The following is a 13,062-nucleotide window of genomic DNA, read 5'->3' as shown; positions in this document are numbered from 1 at the left end:
CCTTTCCATTTCATTTCCCGTCAGACCCATTCTACTCCATTATGGAGATGGATTCTCTGCGATTTCGCAGGCACCTCTCCGTAGAGCAGTATCCCTTTCAGTAGTGTGAGCCCTACAGTGAGCCTCCTATTTCCTATTGCAGCAGCCAGCGGAACAGCAGTGTATGTCTGGAGCGAGGCTTTGTTTGCTTGTAGCTAGTTAGTGAACACCATTCTTTGGAACCCAGCTGTGTCCATGAGGTTTCCTCAGATTCTTAAGGTTTTGCAGAGAGCCAGGATGCAGCTCTTTTAATTGAAGCCCAGATCAATTCTCTAGGAGAGGGTGGTACTTCGAAGCAAAGGGATTTGCTATGTACCAATGAGGGGAAGCTGCTGCAGGCTGCTGAGCACTCTCCACTTGTTCTGAGGTCAATGGAAGTTGAGGGTGCTCGGAAGCTTTCAGCATTGTTCCTATAGTGAGATTATAGACTATGGTGATACCACTAGCTCCTGGCTACCTGCTGCCCCATATACCCCAGCTGATGAGATGATGTCTCTCCTCATTCCTATTCCTTTGTCCCCTCCGCCGCCCCTGAGAAATAAGCTGTATGAACTACCATGCTTCAGTGTATAAATCAGCTAGCTAACCACCTGGTGTTAGGAGGAAATTTCCCCTTTTGGACAGATTATTCTATAACTTTCCACTAGGGGTATTTTCCCTATAGAACTTAATGGGGCTTGAGAGACATTTCTCTAAAAAACCCACACACCTAGAGAGTTATATTAAGAACATAGTAGAGTTCTTTTCTACAGGTTATTTGAACCACCCTGTAAAATTCTCTAGTGGGGAAAATAAATTTCAATTCCGTCGGAAAGTTAAAAAAAAAAAGTGTGTGTATGCATGTGCATAAATAAAATTTTCTACCAAATTTTCTGTAGGGGGCTGCACCTTCCTCTGAAAAAATGTAGTACTGGACACTGTCAGAAACAGGACCCTGGATTAGATGGACCCTGGGTCTCAGTCCTTACCTTCAAAGTACTTCATGGCCTGGGCCCCTGGCCCAGAGTAACAAAAAGATCATCTAAAGCTCTGGGACAAAGACCATGGTCAACAGATGTGCTACTCTGGCACAATGGAACTCTCTAGAAGAAGGGTAAAGCTTGTCTGTGCAGGAGACAGAACTTCTCCAGAGGTAGCCTGAGACTGTGGAATTCACTCCTCCAAGAACTAAAGACTATCATAAACCTCACCGTCTTCCACAATGTGCAACGGGCCGTTTTTTGACCTTGCCTTCTCTAATATAAGCACATAACAACAAGTATATTTATAATAAAAATAATACCTTACCAAAAAAAGACACTCCTCTACACACGCTTTTCCCTCTGAGGAGAGGATGAGAGAAACAACATGTGACAGATGTGTAGTCATGTTGCTTAATGCACTACTGGAAGATACTCAGCTACTAAGACTTCTATACTATGGTATAGGAACAGATATAGAATTGAATGCTGTATGGCAATTCTTATGCTGTATGGGGATTCCAGAAGTGACAGATAATGAAGTGTGTTATGTTCGTGGCACACAAACAGATGTTATATAAAATACTCTTGCTGGAAAGTTGCAACATAACACTACTTTCTTTTTAAAATCCAGAACCTTACACACAAGAATCAAAAACAGAGAGAGAGAGAAAGCAGGCTGTTCCCTAAGGCAGAGAGGCACAAATCATGCCACCTTCCTGTAGGCTGGCACATTTCCCTACAGAGCCCCCTAGCCTGAAAGGAGGACCAGAAAACCCCTTACAAACTTAAAAGTGATTGCTTATAATTTTGGTAAAGTTTTCAATACATCACAAATTGAAACCATGATTGACCAAGTCTGTCACATTATTGTACTACTTCTGTCAGCACAGTACTCGAAAAAGGGACTCCTCTGCAGACTGACCCAGGTAATTAATATTTTACTCCAAGAACATATTACTGTATTGAGTGATCTGTTACAGATAGAGTTTTTTCAGTGAATTCAGAGAATATTGATTTAAATGGAACTAAGATTATAGTCACCTCATATTTCTGGTTTTATATTAGAGAGTTATCAACCATAAAAACACAATTAGTCATGCACAGCATTTAGTTTACATTGTGTCTTTCTATACTAAGGCATTATTGTAGTTTGGACAGCAATTTGATGCAGGAAGTCTGTTGTCTCTACCTTACAACTGTATGAAATAAATGGGGGCAGGAGGTGCAGGACAGGGAGGAGAAGAATTGTTTTGTAAATTATATTTTACCCCTGAAGGGTGAATAGGAATTAAAAGGATTCTATTAACCTTGCAGATGAGTAGCACAAAATGGGCTCCATTCATCACGAATGGTGTAAATTACCTTTGGCCGCTTCCATTCCACTCTTCCAGGGGGGCACCTGTTGTAGAAAAGGGATTCGTCCGATGCCGGAAACTCAGGATCTTCAAAGAGTCGTCTTTGTTTGATGCACTGCTGCTTGAGTTCATGATACTTCTGATCTTTGAAAGATTTCACTGATGAAAACATAGTCCTCTGTCCAGCCTAGATTAAGATTAATAGTTTGTGTAAATTTGGAACCCTCTTTCGAGTGTTTCAGAGATTCCCCCCTTGTCATGCTCTTAAAACAAACAGATTGCACAACCAGTAGTTCTGGGCAAAATTATAGACTGATGTCAGATAAAAGGTGGATTACAAATAAGATTAGGCTGGGGTTAGATCATGAAGTCTTAAAAGGATTTATCTTTTCGGATATTACACAGGCCCTAATTTTTGAGTAGGAGAGAACTCTGAGGATGCATCTCATCAGGAAGAATAATGAAGAAGATTCTGGACAGAGCAGGTGCATGGCATTTCCTTCTTGGCACATGGTTCTAGAGTTCTTGGAAGGTAAACTCTGAACAGAGTGGGTGTGTGCTCCCAAACTAGAGTACCTGGGAACGTTTTTGTCTCCTTTTCATCTGGTGGGATTCAGAGTCATAGGATTTAAGACTAGAAGGGACCACCAGATCATCTATTCTGACTTTCTGTATATCACAGGTCACTAAACACCACCCAGCACCCGCACCTTAACCCCAACAACTGAAATGAGACCAAAATATTACAGCCTACAGGAGACTAGATTATGATATGCTACAGGGAGGGACTAGGAGGGACCGAGGTGCCCCAGGCCATCACAGTGGCAGGGAGATGATTAAATAAGAGATACCCAGATAAACCTGGAAAGTGACCATACAAGACCATTCCAAGCAGAGTGTGTTCGTAATCACCCGCTCCTCTCTCCAACAGCCAGGTAGAAAATGGGGCCCGCTAATTGACTTCTATGCATGAATAGTGAAGAATAGAGGTGGGTGAAGACTGCAACACAATTTCCACAAGAAGCTATTTGAATTTTTAAAGGAATGTGCTTTGGCTGTTTTTGCTTTTTCCAGATATTTTAGTAAATTGATTTTCCTGACAGCAATGTTCATAGAAGCAGCAGGTATTGAAAATATTGGTGGAAAGTGAATAGGAAACTTGCTTTCTGTGTTTGCATTGATTCTAAGAGTTATGACTATGCAATTAGGTAACACAAACATGCCAAGTGATTTAGGTGACCAATCATACAGCTCAAGTATTATATTTGCAGTAAACATGATACAAACCAGGAATTATTAGCAGAAATTATTCAGGATTGTCTATGGCTTTTATAACATTTTGCACAGACCCATTTTCTACACAACCAGGCTGTTGGAGAGAAGAGGGGGTGATTACGAACACACTCTGCTTGGAATGTCTTGTATGGCGAATCTTTGCCTTTTCTTTCCCTCATATTTTCAGGGCCACATCCTCCTCTTTCCCTGACATGATCGGCAATAATAAAAATACTGTCACTGAAGTAGAGGATACTGTGTGTGTAAAACATCCTTGTAGAGTATAGGGAGCAATAACATGCGACAGGGCATGCAATTACAGTTAGAGCTGGGCAAATAACTGATTGGTTGGTTATGGGGCAAAAACGCAAAAGCCAAAAAAGTTTCATTTCAGGTTGAACAAGATGTTCTGTTTGACCTGAAACATTTCATTTCATTTCAGGTTTTCTTACCATTTTACGATTATTAAAAATAAAATTGAAGCAAAAATTTTAAATGAATAAACATTTTGAATTAAAAAAAACATCAAAACATTTCATTTTGAAAATGTCAAAACAAAACATTTTGACCTTTTTGGAAATTTTCTTCTTTTTTTCCCCCAAGCTGAAACCATTCAGTGAATTTGATATGAGTTTGCAAGATGTGTTGATTGTCTCAAATATGCATTTTTCAGTGAACAAAATTTTCATCTGAAAAAGTTCACCCAAGTCTAATCAAAGTATCAGAATGATCTACTTTAGGTGTTAGCACCCTTCACTCACTGGAGTGGAAGGAGCAATCTGATATCAGATGTGTATCCTCCATTGTTGCATTTATTTGCACATGGACTGAAGCCAGAATCTGGCCCAAAGGTGTAACTAAACATGGCAGATTTTCTTTAGATCTGGATTGATGTTAGTTAGTGTATGAGGAAAGGCGCAGCAGAGACTGGGTGACTACCCTGCACTAGAAAAGTGATAGACGATGATCCTGTATTTCTTTTCCATTCTAGCTCTCTTGGGCCAAATCCTGAAGTGCCTGCTTAATAAATTCTCTGTCTTTACTAAGGCAAAACTCCCATTGACAGCAAATGGGAGTTTTGCACAAGTATAAAGACTTTGGGGGAAATCCTGGCCCCACTGAAGTCAATGGACGTATTTCAGATCCCTTCAGGATTAGACCTTTTACCATCTATGGGATTCAAAGAGGAAGATATTTCCTTGTGTCAATACAAACTGCCTTCGAGCTCAACAGTATGTATTCTGGCTGTTCAGGGGCGAAACAGCTCAGTGCTACTGTATCCTTCTAAACAGTTTCCCTTTTCTTAAGGGCAATTCTCTTCTCATTAATGATCCTGAAAGAAGATACCCTACTTGGCAGTTGGTCTCCAAAGACCAGGAATATTAAGTAGATTTGCTTCTTCCCCCCCAGCCCCTGCCTGCTTCAAAGTCAAGTGCAGAATACTTCACCAATTAAAAAAAAGAGAGCGAGAGCTGAGAAAAATTAATTACTCTAATTTGAATGGAATAGAGATAATTACCTCATAATAACACTCATTGACGTTCTCTCATTAAAAAGTCTCCACTGGCGGACTAAGATCCCAAACTATGAGTCTATTTGCAAGATACGCTTGTTTTTAAAATTGTTCCAGGGGGATAAGGTTTTCAACTTGTCATTGCATAATTCACAGAGCTAGGTTTTTAATGACTTTACCCATCCCCCCTCTTGGTGTGCTGTACTGGATGGGAATTCCAGTCCTTTCAGGATTAAAATCCCGCCCCAACTACTACACAAGAGTTTATATTGCAGCAATGTATAAAGGCAGTCATACAATAAAGAACATAGTCTAACCAGTATCTGCCTAGCCGGCTGGGTCTACAGGGCAGCGGTGTTGGAAGGAGTCAGTTTTGCTAGTTATTAGGCATACTAGTGAGGAAGCCCAGGAGTTAGGCTGCAAGCCTGAGATTTGGGAGTCACTCGTACAATTCTCTGCTCTGCTACGGATGCCCTGTGTGGCCCTGGGCAAGTCATTTAGAGCCAGATCCTAAAGGTTGAAGCCTGGCTCCAACTGATTTCTGCTACTTCAGTGAGGGTAAAACATCCACCTTTGAGAGTATGTTCCCTAGCTGTACTTCCCTACCTTGCAGGGGCATTGTGTTGTGACGATAACTATATTAAAGATAGTGAGGTGCTCAGATACGACAGTGACTTGGGGAGGGAGGGAGGAAACAGATGATATTGCCATGGGCCAAAGGATGTTGTTTCAACAGCGTACCCCCTAGTCCCTTGGTAAGCTACTATAAAATATTTACACCTTACACTGCTGGCACTTACTGGACTAACAAGCAAATACAGCAAGGCTTGGCAACCTCTCCGGAGTGCCTTGGACTAGGGCTCAGTACGCTGTCATGTGATGAGAAACATCTGTGTAATGCTGGCTAATGACTTGTCCTAAAATATATGACTACAATTTGAGAACCTCCTCAGCATTGCTATATAGGCTGGGCTGCAGCAAATAAAGAAAGCAAGTCCTTCAGACAGAAAAATCCTGCAGGTCAATCGACTCTAGTAAAGCTATCCCCCCTTTGGCTTTATCAAGTTACAGTGACGGCTCTTTACTTTTACATTCTTTAGACTCTCCAAGCTAAGCTTCCAGACAGTGGAATGTCAAGCCTCATTCACTCCCCTACCCAGTACAACACAAACAAGCAGCAGACCTGAAAGCTTATTTGGGGAGGTGCTGGGCACCCACAACTCCTGTTGAAACCCACTGGAATGGAGGATGCTAAGCACCTCTCAGGAACTAGCATCAGGGTTGGAAGACTTTTTCTAAACTGTTCCTTTCCAGGAGATTTTGACTGGAATAAACTCATCAGCACAGACAGTGAAGATAGTCTAGGCAGTTCTCCTTTCTGATAAGATCCTGCTCACATGGCCCCTTCCTTATTTTAACTGCAAGAGAACAGTATTATTTGATTTTTACTTACAATTACTATCTAGCCACACTTCCCCAGCTGGAGCGAGAGTGCAGAGCTAAATCACATTCAGCATAGCTGCAAATAGAGTCCTGGCACTATCAGTAGTTCTAAAATTAAAGGGCCATCAACCTGAAATCCAATCTGTTTAAGGAGACTTAAGAACAGTTTCAGGCACTATCCCTCTGAGTGCCCCTGCTGAGTTTTAAGGTTTTACAATAACCTTTTTTTTTTTTTTTTAAGTTTCTGTGCCCTGGTGCTGTGTAGAAGACCCACAAAAACAAAACCAGAAAGCTCACTAACTGTGCATGCAGGGAAAACAGTCAGAATCATTATACACAAAGCACCGTCAAATGCACACAGTAAACATGCTGAAAATAATGGAGAAAATATTTCTTTGCTGATCTGCTAGTTTTGGTCATCAGAGGTGTGACTAAGTAGTCCCATGTAGGTTAGAATGTTTCAGAAAGAAGTGTGATTTTTAAATGATGTCCTTTAAGCACAGATATCCATGGCGGGTGTGTTTTGCTGTCTACAAGCATATCTTCTTTTTATAGCAGTGAGGTTGCAGTGAAGTCACAAAAGCTGTTTTCATCTTCATAAAAATAAGCACAAAGTTGCTTTTCAATTCTGCAGGCCAACATATCTCTGAGAGGCTGCAACATTCACTGCCTTCTAAACTGGATCTGTCTTCAAAGAGAGGGGCCTGATTTACTGGAAATGCATTTATTTCATTATATATCCAGACAGACTGTTCTGTACACAGAATTAACAAACACGTGCTTCCACATAAAAGCCAACACAAAAAGGGAGAATTTTTAGCCACATATATATTGTATTTGTTCTGCAATTGTGCATGGTTTTGGATAAGAGTTCTCTCTCCTTCCAACTGAATCCTGTAGTGAAGACCACAGAAGACAGACTTAGGACAACAAACCCCTCACCCCCCACCTCCGTCTCAACAATTTTTTATTCCATGCTCCATTAAGCTTTTTGAGATGACCTCCATGTACTTCCCTCATCCGGCTGGTGGAGGGGGCTTAGCTGGTAGGGATAGATATGTGAATAGCATCTGTGCAGGGCTGCAGAACTTTTAAGGAGTTGGGCTAATGGAACTAGACCGCCAGTGCACCCAGATTTTAAATAAGTTCAATCATTTTTCACAGCCCAAGTCAAGATTTTCAGTTTGTTTCATCCACCCCAACCCACCCCCATTTTTAGCTATGCTTGTGTAGCCTGCTAGATATTTTGTGCCAAAAAACTTTCTTTGTTCCTTTGACTACTCCTGTTTAAAAAACAAAGAATCTCACAAGCAATGAGCAAGCAAAGTAAAAAGCCAGCTATTTGATTGAGATCAAACATACCCTTTTGGTATTTTAGTCAACGTGCATCTCTTCCTGGTAGCATGCACTCCAAAAACTCACTTCACAACGACTAGACCAGTAAACTAGTTTTGCAGCCAGAAGCTTTAAATTACTGCTAGCTCTGAACTACTTCCCTGAAAGATTCCTAATGTAAAGAGGTTCCAGGAAACAAGGAAAAGAATTTTACAGTGCTTTGTTTCTATTTGCTCAGATTTAAGGGCTTTATAAAGTGATGGTTTTTCAAGTCTGTACTAACAGCCTGGCTAAATTCAAAGCAGTTGTGAAATCTGTACTTTGCTCAGAACCATTTTGAAGAGAAACATTTTCATATGTTTGCTGACTTGCCAAGTTATATTACATGATCTGAGTTCTGCTGGTAGCTAAACTGACCTGAAGCATTAGCCCTGCTCTTGTCCAGCAGTAAAGAAAATTGAAAAGAAAATATGTGATTAACTGTTAGATAGCTTGGTACTTTCTTAAGCATGTGAAGGTTTCTCTATCCAAAACTAGCTTTTAGTTCAGTAGAAGAAATGTTCTAAGGGAAAGACACACGTGAGTGTAAGGCTGTGTAACCAAATAAACCGATAGGTGCCGGGCATTTTTAGTTGCATGGTTATGGCAGTCCTCTTGCTGTATGTCTACAAAGGAGAAAACTAGCTACAGTATCTTGCCTTAAACTTTCTAGTGAGAATATTTGTCCTTTATCCTGTATATTCAGACCAACTGGGGAAATACAGGAGAGGGATGGTACTATGCAGACAACAGCACCAGACCAGAGGTAATCAGATGGGACTGGCCATTACCAAGGGAAGCAGCAACAACTGCTATCAGTCGATGGTGTCAGGGACTCTAGTGAACTTTCCATTTGCAGCCAGATTTAATTCTTAAGGTGAAGAAGGACATGAGCACATGCATTTTCTGGTACTGGGAGGTACCAAAGCTAGCAACAGCTCTGCCACAGCTACATTATGATGTTCTAATGAAGCTTTTCTTTTTGATCACACTATGACGATGCATGATTTCAAAAGGAATTATTTGGGGAAAGGTCTGTGGCCTGTCTTATACAGGCAGTCAGACTAGGTGATCACAATGGTCCTTTCTGGCCCTATTAATTTGCCCCTACACTGACTATGGACTGGGAGCTAGGAGAGAGGAGGCTTATGTTACAAAGAACACTATAGTTTGAAGGGTAACTGAAGCTTCATGGCCCAAGTCCATCCTTGATGTGACTCCATCTGCTTCACTGAAGTTCTGCAAGAATGAATTGGACTCTATAGCTTGTTTTATGGTTTGTATTCATGTGATATACCCTGTCTGAATATTTTTTTTAATGAACGTAGCAGGAGGGAATTTTTCAGTGGTGGGTGAAGCAATTCCTAAGGGCTAGACTGTGACTTGTACTACAAGTATTATTATGTTCCTTCACAGGCTACCCAAACTGGGGTTCAGGTCTGCAACAATAAACATGGCTTCTTGCCTGCTTATACCTTCCCTGGAGAAAGTGGATGGGGAGTAGATGGGGGAATGGGTGGAGCCTTGGTACCATGCCACTACTTGTTACTGTGGAGTGGATAGTAATTTACTTCTGGAACTGGCCAGCAGTAAATTAATCTCTAGGCTCAAGGTGAAAGCAGGGATGGAAATTTGAATCACATGTATGCCAGGGAAGCACAAGCCCTCCCAGGGCTACTCCTGGGGAGATGGAGTTTATGCACAATCTCTTGGTCAGGCAGTGTCTGAAGTCACAACCTAGCCGTATACACAGCTGGCAAACATTTGGAGATCCTTCTAGATGAAATGTGCTATATAAATGCAGGAGAGTACAAAAGTGGCCCTAGGCTACATCTGTGCAACCCTATTATCTCTGGATTATGTCATCAGTTACAAATTTGTAAACTCACTTCATGCTAATGAGGCTACTCAAGTGCTTCAGAGCATGAGCTGAAGATAATAGGGTTCCTCAGGTGTAGCTAAGGACCTCTATTACTGGTGATGATGCACAAGGTAGAAGGAACCCAGCTGAATTCTCAGAGCCCAGACTGAGTTTCCAGGGCTGGCCATTAGAAAACAAAAATTTGAATTTGCAAACCAAGTAAACTCCACATGTGTCAAAAAAGAGTTGGCGATTATGGAACTCCATGCTGCCACTCTTTCAGTCACAGCCACTCTGAGTCCCTCCATGTGTGAAGGAGTAGAAGGATCTAGAAGAGCTTGATTCAGCAGAAGAGTCGGGCACATTTTAGAAAAAGGATGGTGCTTGAATCAAAGCTACGTGGGGAGGGGGGGGAAAGTACCAGCACATTTCTGCTGTTCATGAACACATGCGGACACACAGAATCCACTTACCATTGTATCCCTTCTAAGGCAAATGCACTGCATCTATTCTCACGTATGGAGTACCTTCTTAAAAGGAATATGATACCTATGATCATGTTTTATGTATGCATTGGTGACCTTTTATCCATTTTAAAGCTACATCAGAATGTACACATAGTAGTAAATATTATAGACATACATTTGCCCAGGTTTGAGTCTTAAGGAGATTATACAAGCATTTTTCTTGTCCTACTTCTCAGGTATTCAGAAAGTAGGAGCGTAGCATGCTAATCTCCGCTCATGAAAAAATACAGCTGAGATACTTTGTATTTTTGTCTCCTGTTGTTTTCTCTGAAGGGGTGTAGCCCCAAACCACACCCAGTTTGGTGCCTCGCACATTATGTAGAACCCAACTCTATTAAATTATTCCTAACAACCCGTCCTTTAAACAGATCAGCAGAGTAATTCCCTTTTTACAGATGGGAAAATTGAGGCATGAAGGTCCAGATACTTAAAAATACCTTGGTGCCTAACTCTCATTGGTGCTTTTGAAAATCCCGTTAGGCACTTTTCTGAATCTTTAGGTATCTAAATATCTTTGAGGATCTGAGCAAAGTGGCTAAGGGACAGATTTTAAGGCATTTAATTGCCTAATGGGATTTTCAAAAGCACCAAATAGGAGTTAGGTGCCTAATGGAATTTTCAAAAATACCTAGGTGCCTATCTCAATTTTTATCTCAATCTCCCCATCCCAAATGCCTTTAAAAAGCTTGCCCTAAGTGATCTATCCAATGGTCATAAAACCAGCCACAATTAGTTAGTTATTATTCAAATTAATTCCAGAAGCACTGGGTCAGAGCCTTAGACTACACTCTTGATTTGGGAAGGAAATAATCGAGCATGTTTGAATGATGATATATTTGCAATTAACACTAGTGCAAGCCAGGATAGCATTAAGAATAAGTGTACAAACTAGAGAAAGTGTGCCAATAGAAATGTTTGTGGAATCCTTCTAGACATGTTCTCTGCTTGAAAATAAAGCAGGCAATTCTGTCTTCACAATTCCTAAAAACTCTTATTCCTGCTTTCACATTCTATTCAGTTTTAACGATGACCATGACAATTAATGATTGTGAGTGAGTCCATGAATAGCAGGTATTCTTGTTAAATTATTTTGAGTGCTTACTTATCCATGATGCTAAGCACCTACTTCTTGCTAGATATTATCAACATCTCTTTTAAAGAAAGATTTAAAATGCCCACGTGAGACTTGCAATAGAAAAGTCCCCAACAAGAACTGTCCATACTTTTAAGAAATCAAAGAAGGTGCAATTCCATACCCCCTGTGAAACTGGTTTAATTGTGAAATTGTAATCACATTGTTTATCAACACTTGCCCTTCTGATTTTTTGTGTCTGTGTAGAAGTCACACCTGTAGAACAATCCGACTCCATGTAACGTTAGACTGGTTATCTCAGAAGAAGTAACTGGGTAGTCATGCTTTTACAATCTATCATTTACAAAAGCCTCAATCAGAGTTCAGTATCAAACCCAGCCATGATTATCTAAAGTATGTATGTTACTGTGTTATAACAAGTACAGCGTTTTCTTACTGTGGATATCAAAGTGAAATCGAAGTGGTGATTATCATTACTATAAAGAGAGTTTTGTTTCTGGTAACAGATGAAGCAAACCCACTAAACACATGTTAGCTTTATTAACATTGGCACTTACCTGGCTTATATAGTCTCTGCTCCTGAGCTGTCAGGCAAACAAAATCTCCAAAATCAATACTGCAAACAAAGAGTCCCTGGCTTCTTAACCTGAAATTTCTTTGGACTGTACCAAGATCTGATCATCAGAGGGGAGGCTCAGAGTAACTTCAGAAATTTTTGTCTTCTAGTCTAACTTCTGCGTGCAGTAGCTGATTATGAGTCATAAGGGAAAATATTACTAAAAAGAACAAGGATGCTCTCTCTTGTTTATTCCATGGTAAACTCTTGTAGCCATAAAACCAGTTAACAAAGTGATACAATTTTTAAAGAGTGGACGATAAGGGAAGGGAGTTTTGTGAGGATTTTGGACATTCTTTTGTGACAAACAACATATTCTACCACATCATAAAAACGGTATTCCTTATTAGTTTGCAAAATATTCTTTGGTTAAATAGGGGATATGTCAGTGTTTTGCTTCGGCTTATCCCTTCAACGCATCTCTGCCAGAATGTGCCATTATAAAAAGGTTGAAGTGGAACATGGAAGTGGTTTCACTGAGCCTCAGTTTTTGCTGCATCTCCTGAGCAGCAGAACATAGCAGGCAAAACCCAGATGAGAGGCAAAGGTGGCTTTTTGCCACCTCTGTGCCTTCTGAATTTTGGGGGGCTGCCCAAACGCCAGAGGCTGCTCTAAGTTATGGTGGCCAGCTAGGGGCCACCAGGTTGCCCTGAGTAACCAGAGCACTCTGTTCTCGCTACAACCCCTCATATGCTCTTGGCATATGCCTAAATTGGGTGTGGCATAGTGTCTCTTCTTTGGTCCTAAAGCATCTGGGGAATTCATCAGCATTGGAGTGTCCACAGGAGCAGCATAAAGGGGCTGGAATGTGGCCCAGAATCAGGGCCATTGGGAGGCAGATTTGCCTAGTGGTCTGTGTAGAACTCAGAGTCAGGAACTCTTGACCTCCTAATCTTGGCTCTGCCACTGACTGGCTGGGTGAACTTGGGAACGTCACCTGAGCAGTGATAATGTTCACAGCTTAAATAGATGTCTTCTTACAGTAGCCACCTTTGATTAAACAG

At 41.0% G+C, this 13,062-nt stretch overlaps 1 protein-coding gene across 3 annotated transcripts in view; it reads right to left on the bottom strand.

The window, feature by feature from the left end:
* Positions 1 to 12,138, bottom strand: part of CAPN6 (calpain 6) — an 82,853-nt gene extending 70,715 nt beyond the window's left edge. For 2 of the 3 annotated variants that reach the window (XR_006283868.1, XM_043522691.1), the window contains exons 1-2: positions 6,598 to 6,701; positions 2,364 to 2,543 (exon numbers count right to left, since the gene is read on the bottom strand). Coding sequence is in view for 2 of the 3 variants with exons in the window: in XM_043522691.1 (XP_043378626.1) it covers positions 2,364 to 2,528 (165 nt within the window). In the remaining variant the exon portion in view is untranslated. Of the gene's footprint in view, positions 1 to 2,363; positions 2,544 to 6,597; positions 6,702 to 11,999 lie in introns of those variants that run through there. The other variant, XM_007060235.4, reaches the window with a different exon arrangement.
* Positions 12,139 to 13,062: the final 924 nt, after the last annotated feature.

Source organism: Chelonia mydas, chromosome 9 (assembly GCF_015237465.2).
Source record: "Chelonia mydas isolate rCheMyd1 chromosome 9, rCheMyd1.pri.v2, whole genome shotgun sequence".
NCBI classification, from domain to species: domain Eukaryota; kingdom Metazoa; phylum Chordata; order Testudines; family Cheloniidae; genus Chelonia; species Chelonia mydas.
Note: the sequence above shows the minus strand (reverse complement) of the source record. Positions and strands in the feature narration are given on the sequence as shown.